This window comes from Mus musculus, chromosome 18 (genome assembly GCF_000001635.26).
Source record: "Mus musculus strain C57BL/6J chromosome 18, GRCm38.p6 C57BL/6J".
NCBI classification, from domain to species: Eukaryota; Metazoa; Chordata; class Mammalia; order Rodentia; family Muridae; genus Mus; species Mus musculus.
The window spans coordinates 77,867,186-77,882,879 of NC_000084.6; the positions used below are offsets into that span (position 1 = coordinate 77,867,186).

The window sequence follows — 15,694 nt, forward strand, 5'->3', positions numbered from 1 at the left end:
GCTTTCATTCATTATTTATAGGTTTAAAAGATGTGTTTGTCATAATTTTGTTGTATAAAATAACAAGATAAGCATTTTGTATCAGCCTGAAAATAAACAAAATAAAAGGTATTCAATAGATAATCAGGTAAAAGACACGGAATAGAAAATGTGCCCCTTTAGTAAAGACAGAAGACAAAAATAAATTGTAAATATAATAGACTACTGCTTTAATTAGAGTTATTCTTGCTATGGTGAAGTACCATGACCAAAGCTTTTTGAAGATGAAAGAGTTTATTGTTTAAAGCAGTCAGGTCAGGAACTCAAACACTGCCAGGGTTGGCACCACTTATAATGAGCTGGGCCCTCCCTCATTAATCACTAATCAAAAAAATGCCTTACAGCTGGATCTTAGGGAGGCCTTTCCTCAATGGAAGTCACCTCCTCTTAGGTGACTACAGCCTGTGTTAAGCTGACACAGCACAACCAACATCTTAGTGTGAGCACTAAGAAAGATAAAACGTGCTGGCCGTACTTGATGTTGGAAGGGAAATACAGACTTTCAGATTATTTCTGGGAGAATTAAATGCTGCAGCCATTTTAGAGAAAGTGATACACATACCTTTAAAAGTTGATTATTTTATACTTATTTTTATTTCATTACACACATTATTGTGCACATAGCATGCATGGGTGGTGTGCATGTGGAGATCAGAGGAAAGTTTTAGGGAGTTAGTTCTCCCTCTCCACTATGTGGGTTCCGAGAATCAAGCTTCAGTTGTTTGGCTTGCAGCAAGGGCTTCTATCTACTGAGGCATCTTGCCAGCCCAGTTATACATATATCTCAGCAGATAATCACACTAGAACTGATCCTGTATATAGAAATTTATATTACTCAAAAGACAGAATACGTCTAAAGAAAGGGAAACTGATAAAAATTTTTTATAGGAATAACATATACTATATTCTAAAAACATTATAGCACAGTGTATATTATATTTTGTGGCTATATTCATATATAAAATGAATTAAATAAGTATATGTGTTTTACAGCCATCAAAAGTTTCATAAACTGCGTAGAGTGGCAAAGCCCTTTAATCCTAACACTTGGGAGACAGAGGCAGGAGACTCTCTTTGTGTTTGAGGCCAGCCTGGTCTACATAATGAATTACAGGCCAGCCAGGACCAGTCTCATAAAAACTAACCAATCAACTAACCAACCAAGAAACCAAAACAAACAAAACCAAAAGCAGTATGTGCAATCCCAGCAATTTAGGAGTCAGAGGCAGTAGGGTCATGAGTTTGAGCCAGCCTCGGTTACATAGAGGAGTCCAAAGGAAGCCTGAATTTGGTAATGAGACCACGCCTCAGAAAACCAAGGGCTTAGATGTAGCCAATTGTAGGGTGTTTCCCTAGCAGTGCAGAGGCCTGGGGTCCATCCTCAGGACCACGAAGAAGTGTGGAACAAAAGTGATCTTGCTCAGTAGAGAGAAGTGGCTCTGAGATATTGTGTAAAAAGGAATTGCTACACGGGTCTTTTCGCACGATTGTCATGCGTTTTTTATAATGACGAAAACCAGGAACTTACTATTCCCACCCATAAAATTTTATATGATAACAGTGTAACAGATAGCATATAGAAAAAGCCTGTGAAAAGCTAACTCTAATTTAATTATGGAAACTTAATTATGAGAACCAAAGGGAAGAGTGTGTAACAGTGACACAGGCTCTCTCTCCGAAGGAGCCACCGTCCTTTGGAGATAATCAGCTATTGGAGTTTCTCGGTTTTGTAGGTTTAATTTCACATGTCAACGTGTAATAGTTATAAAAGTACAGTTCATATTTTAATTTTTATATGCCTTTGAAGATAAATATATACTATATGTATAGCCTAAAAATCTTTCCTTTATAGGTGGGGAATCAAAGACACTAAGCAATTTATTAAAAAAAAAAACATAGATAATGGGGAGGCTAGGATTTGAACCTCTGCATTCTGATTTTGCATTTGATCTCTGTTTCACAGGCAACTGCAGAGGAAGCAAACTAAGAAAAGACTTGTATTTTTGACTGGGAGCTTAACATCTAGTGGTTGAGCCATGTCTCCAGGCAAGAGAGGACATCTTTATTCTTAGTCAAGTTTAACTGTCATATTTATTTATTTGCCAGTTGTTTGATTCATAGCTTTATTAGAGTTTATGAAGTAACCCCATAAGAATTAGAATTTATGAAGTGATCCCATAATCCCGGTAGTAAAACTGGCATAAGATAGGCTGTTGGCTACTTTAAACTCTGTAGAACAGAGGTCTTTAAAGTAGAAACACGGGACTAGGCATGGCCACACATGCCTTTAATCCCAGCACTTGGGAGGCAGAGGCAGGCAGATCTCTGTGAGTTCGAGGCTAGCCTGGACTCCAGGTTGAGTCCAGGACAGCCAGAACTCTGTTATACAGAGAAACCCTGTCTCCAAACAAACAAAACAAAACAAAATAAGACCAAACAAACTCGAATATACTAAAGTGAACCAATGATGGATGGCATTGGTGTGCCCCCTACTGTGCAAGACAGTGGCCGGAGACTCTAGAATACTGATGCCAGTTTAGAATGAGAGGAAGTTGGTTCCTGTGACCATGTGATTGCACATAGACTCTAAGGATTATGGATGTTATATAAATCTCGGGTTACACATCTTAGTAGTTATATGCAATGGTTGGATACAATCCTATTGTACTGTATAATTTGTCTATTTCAAGAATAAAGAGAAATTATAAAAATCAGTCATATACATTTCAAATCCCATTTCTTAGTCTTTAGAGCTCATGTGCTTCATGCTAGCCAATGGCAGTTATTATTTCCTTTGGCTGGGGAGGGGAAGGGGAAGGGGGAGGGGGACACTGCGAATAGTTTGGAAAAGAGTGAGATCTAGGGAGACTGCTCAAAGAGCACTGACTGAGGGCGGGAACCTTTCCTCTGAGAGCCTGATCTACAGCACCAATCAGAGCTCGGTTGGTGGGCGTGGCGGGAACCTTTCCTCTGAGAGCCTGATCTACAGCACCAATCAGAGCTCGGTTGGTGGGCGTGGACCTCAGTTGGTGTGCGTGGACGTGGCCTGCAGGTCCGGGAGGGCCAGCCGATTTTCAAACTTTATACCTGCTCACCTGTCCCCATCCTCTGTTTACACAAAGGCCAAGAAGAATTATGAGCAAAAGTGCCGGGACAAGGATGAGGCAGAGCAAGCTGTCCACCGCAGCGCCAATGTGGCCAACCAACGGCAACAAGAAAAGGTACGCAGCTTGGTCTACAACCTGAAGAGTCAGAGATTCCCTGGTGTCTGCCTAAAGCCAGCTCAGGGTCCGGCTGGATGTACTTGCATGACATTCTAGTTCTCAGAAGGGCATGAGGTTAGTGCCAGACTGGGCTGCACAGTGAAACCCCATCCCATAAAACAAAAAATAAAGCTAACCGAAAAGCTTAAATTATTAAAAAAATTACTTATAGCCCAAGTCAGAAAAAGCCCTTGCTAACATTTTGAGGTTGGGGAAGGCACCCGAGAAGCACGCTATTAGGAAACAGTGATTAGAATTGGAAGTCTGATTTTTAAAAAAATTATATAATTACTTATTTAATTTATATGAATATACTGTAGCTGTCTTCAGACCCACGAGAAGAGAGCATCAGGTCCCATTACAGATGGTTGTGAGCCACCCATGTGGTTGCTGGGAACTGAACTTAGGACTGCTGGAAGAACAGTCAGTGCTCTGAACTGCTGTGCCATCTCTCCAGCCCTGATTTTTAAAGTTATCTTCAAAACTCAGCTTCTGTATTCTTTGTTGACAGCATGCTTCTTGAGGGCAGGGAGGGCAGGGATTATATATTTAATAATATAACTGGAATAATAATAACCAATAAATTAATAAATTTTATAATATGGTGGTAGTGATGGCTTAGCTGTCTAGAGTATTGACTGCTCTTGCAGAGGACCTGAGTTCAATTTCCAAAACCAACAAGGCAGCTCACAACCACCTATAATTCCAGGCCCCTGGAGTACGATGCCCTCTTCTGGCCTCTGCAGGAACCAGGCAAGAACGTAGTACGCAGTACATGCAAACAAAACACCCATACGCACACAAAATAGAAAAATAAAATTTAAAAATAAATTCAGTAATATATAATCTGAATGTAATATTATGCACAACTTACGTCTCTAGGAGGACGTAGGATATCTGTTTTCTGATGAGATTAAAGAACAGAGATGAAAGATCTGCTTCTAAGTGGAAAGTCTACAGGAAGTAGACCAGACCGTACCTCTCTGTTGTTGTTGTTGTTGCTGCTGCTGCTTTTACATGCGTTTGTTCATGGAAGTGGGATCAGCTTTCCTAATCTCTTTCTGGTTTTGGTCCTCACAGCTTTTTGTGAAACTGGCCACTTCAAAGACTGCAGTAGAGGATTCAGGTGAGAGAGAACACCCTCTGATGGATGGAGAGGGTTGGTTGGGGGCTGTTTACATTACTCTGAATGTATAGCGTTAACAGGCGCCAGAAAGGAACAGCTACAATGTAACAAGCCTGTCTAGTGCCTAAGTCTCGCTTCCCCTCTCGCCGTCACAGACAAAGCGTACATGTTGCACATCAACATGCTGGAGAAGGTTCGAGAAGACTGGCAGAGTGAACACATTAAGGCCTGCGAGGTAGGCATCTGGGACTGGGATAGGAAGCAGCTCGGGATGGGGCTCATCTTCCTTCTAGAACCTGAGAATTTGTTTATTTTCGCACACTGTGTTTCATTCAGTCAATGAGCATGAAGGTGAGTTAAAAATCGAGCATTTACGTGAACAGAAGGAACCGGAATAATTTCCTCTCGTTTTCATCTTTTCGCCTCCTCCCCATCCTGACCTCACTGTCCAGCTCAGTCCAGAGGTTTAGTCTAATATTAGGTTAGCCCAGGCACGAGACAGCTGCATCAGTTAATGGTGGACTGAGCACTGTAATTACTCGGAGAGTCTTGCCTGTACTTGCTGGGTTCTAAGGAGAGTACCCAGGCCTTCATAGTTTTCAAGAGGAAACAAAAAAGATTCAAGCTGGAAAGTTCTTCAACTTTCTGATACCAGTTTTTAGTGCATAATCCAAGGCTGGGTAGAAGTGTGGATTCTCAGCCCACTCCAGGCCTCTGGGGTCAGGAACTCTCAGGGTAGCACCCAATAGTCTCTGTGAATTCAAGAATTAGAACCCCTGAATCATAGCCCTCCTTAAAGTAGAAAAAGAGCTCAGGGGCTCCTGCCCTGTCCAGGTCTTATGCTGTCCAGCTGGCCTTTCTCTACACCCTCGACACAGTCTCTTCCCCTTTTGGTCAGGAGCAAACTCACTCTCTTTCTGCCCTTATGCCTGTCTGTGCCCCCTATCTCGCCCCCCCCATATGTGTGTATGTGTATGAGTGTGTGTGTGTGTGTGTATCTCTGTGTGTGAGAGTGTTTGTGTGTGTGTCTCTGTGTATGTGTGTATGAGTGTGTGTGTGTGTGTAGGTGTATGAATGTGTGTGTATGGGTATTTGTGTGTGTGTGTCTATGAGAGTATGTGTGTGTCTGTCTGTGTCTGTCTGTGTCTGTGTGTCTATGTGTGCATGTCTCTGTGTGAATGTCTGTGTGTCTGTGTGTGTCTGTGTGTGTGTGTGTCTCTGTGTGTCTGTATGTGTGTGTATGTCTGTGTGTGTCTGTGTGTGTGTCCTGGATATCAAGCTTAGGACCTCTCACGCTTGTACATGCTCGATTCCTAAGATATGTTCCCAGCTCCAGCCATATTTTTTTCTTGTCTCAGCCTAAAGGTTATTTCTCTACACCTGCTTTCTCCTCTCTCCTACCAGGGATGCTCTTGGCGTGAGGTCCAGTGGGCCTCTGTGGTTTCTTTTTCCTTTGTATGGTGTTGGTGATAAGGGCCATGCATGCCAGACAAGTACCAATCCACCGAGCCACACCCCCAAACCAACTTTGGTGATTTTTAAAAATGTATCTTATTTGATTGATGAATCTTTTTTGATTTATCTGCACAGTTAGCTATTATGGGACTATTATGTCAAACACTCTTTTTTGCTTTACTTTCTCCTTAACCACACCCCTCAGTATAGGTTAAGTTTGTTTAAGTCACAGCCCATCTAAATAGATGCCCCTTCTTGACATATGCCTGTACGTGTAACGGTTTTTCCGTAGGTGTTCGAGGCTCAGGAATGTGAACGAATCAACTTCTTCCGGAATGCACTGTGGTTGCATCTGAATCAGCTGTCACAACAATGTGTCGCAAATGACGAGGTAAGTCGCCTCGGAATGTTGTGCTCTGCGTGTTAGAATCATCAGAGCGGAAAGAATCATAAATGTTTCTTAGTTCATCCTCTCCCCACTCCCTGCTTCCATTTGAGGTACAGAGAGATAGTGACTTAAACATTGCTACCGCCTGTGTGACAATGCCTGGTCCATCTTACCACCGTGACTCTAATTAAGAAACTGAGAGTTAGGGATAGACGGCAGATAATAAAACCCAGACACAGTTGGGTGTGTGAAAGACAGAAGAATGTGAACCCCAAAGACAGCTCCGGTGTGGAATGTCATCACTTAGCCCTGTACCAAGCATCAGCAGGACTGAGCCACGCCCAGGCTGCTTCATCCACTCCAGGCTGAGGGCTTGCTTCAGTATCATCATGGTGCTTAGCCAGAGTTAACCTGTGCACAGCTACAGTAACTGCATCCCCAGATACCATAGACAGCAGACCAGGGTATCTTAGCCTTTGCTAAGAAACAGCCCCGCTCATTCATAGGAGACACTGACTTTAGAAGCAAGGTCAGATGTCCACAAAACTATAGAGTCGAATGGAAGAACATATCCTCGGGATAGGTAGTTGTGTTTGCACTTGTGTGTGGCACTTGGTCATGGGAATTAAGTCATGGGACTTGGCATAGAGTTTCTTAGTTCTAATCCTACTTTTTAAAAAAGCCTTGGGAATGTTTTTATTCTTAAAATAAAAGCTGCAGAGGAGTCAGCTGTTGATGAAAGTTCCTTTTATGTAGAGTGGCACCTTAAGTGCCACCAATAAGCTTCTGCATAACACTTTGTCTTGTTTTTATCAGATGTATGAGCAAGTCCGTAAGAGTTTAGAAACATGCAGCATTGAGAAGGACATCCAGTATTTTGTGAACCAGCGGAAAACTGGACAGACTCCCCCAGGTGACCCGGGTGGCATGGTGTGAGGGACAGTTATGCAGCAGATTAGCTTTCCTTGTCCCATGGCTCAGGAACTTTATGTACAACCCAGCTTCTGCCGCTGTAACAGATACCTCATATAAATCAGCCTATGAGAGAAGGTTTATTTTGGCCAGTTTTCGGGGTTCCAGTCCAGCGGTTGATGCCATCGCTTTTGAGACCGTGTGAGAGTGGCAGAGTAGCCAGGATGTGAAAGGGGAAGGGGCCAGGGCACGCCTCCAATGACCTCTCCTGCTGTGTTCATACTGGGAATTGTTTTTTTTTTTTTTAAAGATTTATTTATTTATTTTATGTATGTGAGTGCACTGTAGCTGAACAGGTGGTTGTGAGCCTTCATGTGGCTGTTGGGAATTGAACTTTTAGGACCTCTGCTCGCTCAAGTTGGCCCCGGCCCAATGATTTATTTTTTATTATACACAAGTCCACTGTAGCTGTCTTCAGACACTCCAGAAGGGGGTGTCAGATCTCATTATGGATGGTTGTGAGCCACCGTGCTGGGATTTGAACTCAGGACCTTCAGAAAAGCAGTCAGTGCTCTTACCTGCTGAGCCATCTTGCCAGCCCTGGGCTATACTTCTTGTTTTTTTTTTTTTTTGTTTTTTTTTTCCAAGACAGGGTTTCTCTGTATAGCCCTGGCTGTCCTGGAGCTCACTTTGTAGACCAGGCTGGCCTCAGAATCCGCCTGCCTCTGCTTCCCGAGTGCTGGGATTAAAGGCGTGTGCCACCACGCCCGGCTTGGGCTATACTTCTTCTTTTTTTTTTTTTTTTAAGATTTATTTTCTTATTATATGTAAGTACACTGTAGCTGTCTTCAGACACTCCAGAAGAGGGAGTCAGATCTCATTACGGATGGTTGTGAGCCACCATGTGGTTGCTGGAATTTGAACTCTGGACCTTCGGAAGAACAGTCGGGTGCTCTTACCCACTGAGCCATCTCACCAGCCCGGGCTATACTTCTTAAAGGTCCTATTACCTTCCATTGCTGCTGAGCTGGGGACAAAGTTACTAACACACATGAGCTCTTGGGGACCATTCTAGATCTCCCTACCTTTTTCCTTTTCTCCCTCTCTCTTCCTTTCCTTTTTTCTTCCTTTTTTCTTCCTTTCTTCCTTCCTTCCTTCCTTCCTTCCTTCCTTCCTTCCTTCCTTCCTCCCTCCCTCCCTCCCTCCCTCCCTCCCTTCCTTCTTTCCAAGACAGGGTCTCATGTATTCTAGGCTAGCCTTAAACTTGATGTGTAGCTGAGGATGACATTGAATCTTTTTGCCTCCATCTCCTGAGGGACAGGCCCAGGGACAGGACGTGCACCCAGCCTGTCTTATGTAGCCCTGGGTGATGAACCCAGGGCTCTGTGCATGCTGGGCAAGTGCTCTACCAACTGTGTGACAGCCCAGCCTCTACATGCTTCTGATGTCTTGTGTCTTAAAATTTGTAGCACCCATCATGTATGAGAACTTCTACTCTCCTCAGCGGAATGCTGCCCCACCAGGAAAGACTACAGGGCCCAATCCAGCAAGGTAATAACTAGCTGCTTTTCATGTGAAACAAAAATAGTTTAATAAATGTCTATGCTATTAATGATGTAAGACATTGCCATTGACAAAATTTGTATATTTTACCTAGTAAGGAAACTTAGTTTTTTTGAAATAGCATTTTTAGAACAAATATTATATAGCTTTTATTAGTTATGGTTTGGGGGGTACTACAGTTTACTTGAGCATGGCCATTCTTACTTGTTTATGAATTCTGTGCTTTCCTATAGCTGGTAGAAAACACAAATAAGCAAGCTATGCCCTGCGTGCATAAGTCAGACCTGATCTACTTCTTTCCATAGGGCCTATGAATTAAGGAGGCTTTCTACACTCCCACCTCTGTGTGTATGTGTGAGTGTATGTATATGTGTGTATATGTGCATGTGTGTGTGTATATGTGTAAGTATGTGTATATATGTGTGTATACATGTATTATGTATATGTGTCTCTGTATATATATGGGTATGTATGTGTATGCATATGTATGTGTATACATACATGTATGTGTGTATGTGTATATATGTGTGTATATGCGCATGTGTGTATGTGTATGTATGTGTAACTGTGTGCATGTGTGTATATTTGAGACAGGTTCTCACTCTAGCCTAGGCTGACCTTAAACTCACAGAGATCTTTCTACTCTAGTACTTGAGTAAGCCATTACACGTAGCTTATGGTTTTTTTAAAATTTATTTTTATCTATATGTGTATATGTGTCTGTCTGTGTCACTGTATGCTGTGTGTATGTGAGTGTCCACAGAGGCTACAAGAGGGCGTCAGAGTCTCTTGAACTGGACCTGTAGGCTGTTGTCAGCTTCTGAATGTGGGTACTGGGAGCTGAAGTTGAGTCTCCTGGAAAAATATCAAGTATTCTTAGTCACTGACCCATCTCCCCAGCCCTGGCTAATATTTATAAATGACTGGAAGACATCAGAAGCATTCCTTTGAATGATGTGAAAATTGTATGAAATGCAAATTTTGGTATTCGTATAGAAAGCTATTGGAGCTAGTGGACCATGCTTTTTATCTGCTATTTTCCACCAAGTCTGAGTAGAGGTATACCAAAGATGCTGTGGCCAGCAAAGCTAAGCCACTTCCACGGGGTCCATGATGTGGAAAATGTGTTGCTCCTAATATAAAAGGCCTGTAGGGGGAAAAAAAACTTCTGTTTCACACAAAGCCAGTGGCGGGGTTGGGGGGTAGGGGTGGGATCTCATCTGTTAAGTTTTCCATCCAGTTTTAGGAAAAGCAGAAAGCGTTTGGGAGAGAACAGAGCGCACGGTCTACAGGAAGGACCATTCAAAACCACTAATAGGAATTAGCTGGCTTAACTCATTGTGAGGTAGAGCTGTTTCTCACTGTATGTACACAGATTTTGACATTCTGGGAGATCAGGAAATTGTCTTCCATCAGCTGAGATGAAAATCCAGCCAGCAGGCCCTGGGGAGAGCTCTGTACTCCTTGCTACTGTGCGTCATATGTATCTGCCCTTGGGGTTTCTGCAATGTCAGAGCTGCACATCATTTGCCTCTTCTGAGCCTTCTTGCCTCTCTAGGATAGGAGCCAGCTAATTACTATATGATATGTTTGTAGCACAAAGTAGAAAGTTATAAAAATAATTAGAACTTACCTGAAGGACTTTGATTTCCATCTCTTACAGGAGAGGACCTCTCCCTGTCCCTAAGCGGATACCAGGTATGCCACCAGGAAGAGCCGCTTGCGATGTTTAGCTTGGGTGTTCTAGCCTCCCCTACAGGCTAGAGTATGAAAATAACAACCAGGCATGAGTTGGGCTGTGGCAGCGCACATCTTTAATCCCTGCACTCAGGAGGCAGAGGCAGGAGGACTCTGTGAGTTCAAGGCCAGCCTGGTCTACAGAGCAAGTTCCAGGACAGCCAGGGCTACCCAGAGAAACCCTGTCTTGAAAAACAAAACAAAACAAACCAGGCATGCTTGAGAACGGTACAGTCTAGTCAACAACAACAAAAACAAAACTACAAATAGTTGCAGAGTTTTGAGTAAATTTTGGGGTTTGTGTTGGGCCACATTCATAGCTACCTCAAGCTGCATGTGGCCCCTGGTGGCAGGTTAGACATGCCTGATAGGATTGAACTCCTAAGAGATTGTATCTGTATTTGGATCTCACTATAAGACTTTTCTTAGCCGGGTGTGGTGGCCCATGCCTTTAATCCCAGCACTCGGGAGGCAGAGGCAGGCGAATTTCTGAGTTCGAGATCAGCCTGGTCGACAAAGTGAGTTCCAGGACAGCCAGGGCTATACAGAGAAACCCTGTCTCGAAAAAGACTTTTCTTTTTGAGACAGGGTCTCATTGTGAAGCCATTAATTTTACTGGTGCACACTGCCTAAAAGGAATTGTTTGCGGGTCACGTTCATCTCCCTTTACCTCCCAGAGAACCACACATAGCAGCGGTCTTTGCCCCGTTGCATTCCCTGGTTAATAGCCACACCTTTGAAGAGCTATATTTTCCCTTTTAGCCTCACCAGCCCTTAGCATAGTGTTCGATGGCTAGCCTAGCAGGTGCTTAACAAAGAACCATTTCAGGCAAGAATGGTCTAAGTAGCTGTGTTCAAAGGGGATTGAGGGGAGGGTCTATTTATGCCAAGTTGGCGTCTCAGTAAAAATTTCATGGCTGTTGAAAATTTCTGGGCCGGCAAGATGGCTGAGTGGGCAAAGGTGCTTGCTGTCAAGGTTGGCAGCCTACATTCAATGCCCAGCACCCGCATGCTGGAAGGAGAGAGCTGACTCTCATTAGCTGTCTTTTGACTTCTGTGTGTGTGCTGAGCACATGAGCATATACGTAGATACAGATGATAAAAAAATACCAAAAAATTAAAAAGTAGTGGTTGAAATAATCTATTTAAATATTTAAGTCGTTTTTTATCTTGTTACCATATAATTACCACTTACTAATGTAACTTTATTTTTGTCTATTTTTTTTTTTTTTGATATGACTTTACTGTGGGTGCGAATGTGGCCATGAACAAAAAAGAAGTCCTAATAGTGATTTCTGGAATGTTCCTCGGGTTTGTAGTCATGACTCCTAAGCATAGGCTTTGGTGTCCACATTTCGTATTTTGATGTAGTTAATCATGATAAGAAGGCAGTTGCCTTGAAGTGGACCGCTTTTGGTCTGGAAGGGGCTAAAGCGCTGGTTCTCAGCCCTTCCTAATGTTGAGACCCTTTGGTACAGTTCCTCATATTGTGGTGACCCCCAACCATAAATTTATTTTTTTGTTGCTACTTCATACCTGTAATGTTGCTATCATTATGAATTGTAATGTAAGTATCTGATATGTGACCCCTATGGGGGTCATGACCCACAGGTTGAGAACCACCGGGCTAAAGTCTTACCAAGGAAACAGATTAGCTGAGTTCTGTCCTGTGCCCTTCCCTTTGCAGATGATCCTGATTACTCTGTGGTTGAAGATTACAGTTTGCTCTATCAGTGACGTCAGAGGTGGTAAGAGTCATTAACCTGCCTGGAATCCTGTTGTACTCTGTGATTTGCAGTTTAGAAGTCTCCAGATCTGAGCACCGCCCAGAGGCCAGGTCTTGCCTTGGGCCTCCTTTCAGGCTCCCCACCTCTTGCCCCTGTAGCTTACAACTGCAGGCTGACTGGAAGCCTGTTGGAAAGAGGACATTTCCCTTCATTTTCCATTATTGTACAACTCTCTAGATTTGCTCAGCCATCTTCGGAAGCCACACACACACACACACACACACACACACACCACACACACACACACACACACACACACACACACACACACACACACACCACACACACACACACACACACACACACACACCACACACACACACACACACACACACACACACACACACACACACACGATTCTCAGTCTTCTGATACACTCTTTATTCGCTGGTTTCACAGTCGCCAAACACAGAAGGGGACCACTGGGGTCATGTGTACCAAGTCACAGGTTGTCATCTGAACTAGTAAACCACAAGGATACTTGGAGGATTCAACATAGCTAGCCAGTCACAGCTGCAAAGGTGACCACACAGTGGCTGTTGTCTGGGCACTCAGCCACAATGTGAAAAATGCCTCAGAAGCCAAAAGCAACACTGGAGGAAATTCCTTGTACATTGTAATTTTTGCCCAGACAGGCTGAGCCTGGCGTGTAACTCGATAGGGATTACAGCATCGAAGGAAAAGGGGTGGGGGGTGGGGGAGCATCTATCCTCAAGAAAAAAAAAATCCATTCCTGGTTTGTCTTAGAGTTTCTCATTTGTCTATAACAGGGCAAGTCTTACTTCTTTGGTGAAAACTATATTGAAGAGTTGGGCCATTTGCATTTTTTTATGATCTTGGGTTCTTCTGGGAGTGACAGGGAGAGTGGGTGGCTGGGTGCAGGAAGTCATGTCATGGCAGACCTGGAAAAGTGTCACTCCCGGCTCTTCCTGCTATCGATGACATTACTGTCAGTTATGAAACAAATCAGGTTTTCACAGCACTCTCTGGCGATTTGTTAAGTCTTGGGTTCTACCCACCAGAAAGCACTGGGAGATTAGCATAGCAAACAGCACTTCAGGCTCTCACACCAACTACTTCCTGACTTATCCCCAGTCAGCTACACAGGATGGGAGCCAAGTTGTCTCAATTAAATAGAATAATTATCTGGTATTAATTTGTATGAGATATAAGACCTTAAATTGCTTCATGAATATGCTTAAGATGTGAGTAATTTTGCTATAAAGGAGATGGAAACTGAAGACATGGATAGTTATAAATATAATACAAATGGCAGTCTTTACAACCTGTCATAGTACTTTCTTCATATGTCTCTTTCTCAGAGACCAAGCAGGGACATAGTAAGTCAGCCACCATCAGCAGGTCTACTCTCTGGACCACAGTGCAAACGACAGCCATGGACCAAGCACTGGCAGTCCCAAGAGCTTATGAAATAAATTATATATATTTATATATTATACATATATTTATATGTTATGTATTTATATAAGAAATATGTGTCTTACTTCTTTGTTTCCTGCTCATACCTGGATAAAGCACATATGGTACAAGCTTAAGACTAGCATTTGAAACAGATCTCTAGTTCCCCTGAGCCCAGGAATCTGTTGCGTGAAGTCGAGATGCTAATGCCTCCATATTTAATGAGCTGTCTCTCTCAAACTGTATAATTTTGATGTCTGCACCAGGTCAATGAATCGGGGCTCAGCCTGTTCATATGATTGACTGGATTTCAGAGAATTTTAAAAGTGTGCTCTCTTCCTCCTTCCCTCCCTCCCTCCCTCCCTCCCTCTCTCCTCCTTTCCCCCCCATCTGCTATATGTGTGCGGTTGCCTGCAGAGTTCCGGAGAGAGTGTTGCATCTCCTGAAGCTGGCGTTACAGGCAGCTGTGAGCTGCCTGAGATGGGTGCTGAGAACTGAATTTAGGTCTTATGGAACAGTAGCAAGCCCTCTCATCCACTGGGGTCATCTCTCCAGCCTCCGATTCAGAGAATTTTAAGGAAAGGGTTCTGGTTTAATTAATTCAGTCCTGCAATGTATTATACTATTTCTATATCTGAAGGTACCTTAGGGGTTGAAATTTCACAGGAGAATTAGCTACTCGGAACTTGTTCAGTAGTTCTTGATCTTGGGTGTTTTTTCTGTTTTTAACTCTAACATGCTTAATAAACACAGATTGTAATTTTTGAATTAATAGCATGTGCATCAAAAATATCAGTGCACGTGTTATTTCCATGAGGACTTCCCGTGGTGACGGCGACTCTCTGTTATGTTTTTCTTGACCAAAAACACTCCTAAGCTGGTATGAGTAGGTCATTCAAAGGAAATTTCTGTGCTACTTTCTTTCAGAAAAGAAAGCTTTCCTCAGCTACTGCTTCTGTGACATGATGTGAGATCCAGAGAGCAGCAGTCCATAACCAAATCGCGTCGATCATGAAGACTTTGATGTGAATCCTTGTTGAAAAATTGTTTTTTTTGATATTTTAAATTTATAGTATACATTTGACTCAACCTAGTCGAGTAGAGTTCTGCAGAGTCCCCCTTTTTTCCCCCTCAGAGAGTTTACATACTGCTCCAGAAGGAAGAATTATTATTTTCTGGCTAGCTACTAAGGTTGTGAGTGTTGTTTCCTGTCGGGGAAGCAGAGCCACTCTGGATCCTAAGCGTTGGCTTGAGCAGAGCTGCGGAGGTGGCTCCAGTTTCCAAAGATGCTCCGTGGGCTGTGGGAAGGAGGCCCGGGGGAACGGGCACCCTCTCTCAGTGGTGCAGCGTTTAAAACTACCTTTGTTCTTAGCTGGAAGCTGTAGAAGCATCTGATTGGACTTGCTCATTTTCACAGATGGGAAAGTGAGACCCAGCAGGGTGAGATCAGTTTCCTTACAATTCTGATGGCCAATGAGAGGCAGAACCAGAGCTAGAGCACAACTTTCTGGCACAGGGCTGTTCTAGCCGTTTGTGTGGCTGCCATGCTCCTGTGGGCTGAATGAGGGTGTAAAGATTCTGTGCAAGCCTGATGGCCCGTGTTCCATCCCTGGGACCCACACATGTGTGGGGTTCCTCTGGCCTCCACACATGTGCATAGCAGTGACTGACACATGCACAGGCAGACAGACACACAGACATACACAGACACACACATACACCATGCACACATAGAGACCACACCACAAACACACACACAGACACACACACACATACAGACACACATACACACACACATACACACACATACAAACACACATTTAAAAAGGATATTTGGCTAACATTTTTTTTCAGTGAATAAAATGACTGGAATTTAAGTGTCAGAATTATTTTTACAAAAAATGCAATGTTCTGAATAAACCACAAAGGAGAGAGATCTTAATCTGTGAGGCCCTGGATTGTAAAGTACACTCTTGTTTGTATCTAGGAAGATATGATGGGAGCT

At 43.3% G+C, this 15,694-nt stretch overlaps 1 protein-coding gene across 1 annotated transcript in view; it reads left to right on the forward strand.

Annotated features, from left to right (window-relative positions):
* Pstpip2 (proline-serine-threonine phosphatase-interacting protein 2) overlaps positions 1-15,694 on the forward strand; it is a gene marked incomplete at its 3' end in the record, with an annotated part of 88,330 nt that extends 72,636 nt beyond the window's left edge. The window contains 9 exon segments of the mRNA NM_013831.4: positions 3,162-3,260; positions 4,383-4,428; positions 4,584-4,663; positions 6,176-6,274; positions 7,088-7,184; positions 8,653-8,734; positions 10,410-10,444; positions 12,171-12,231; positions 14,617-15,694. Of these exon segments, the coding sequence (NP_038859.3) occupies positions 3,162-3,260; positions 4,383-4,428; positions 4,584-4,663; positions 6,176-6,274; positions 7,088-7,184; positions 8,653-8,734; positions 10,410-10,444; positions 12,171-12,220 (588 nt within the window).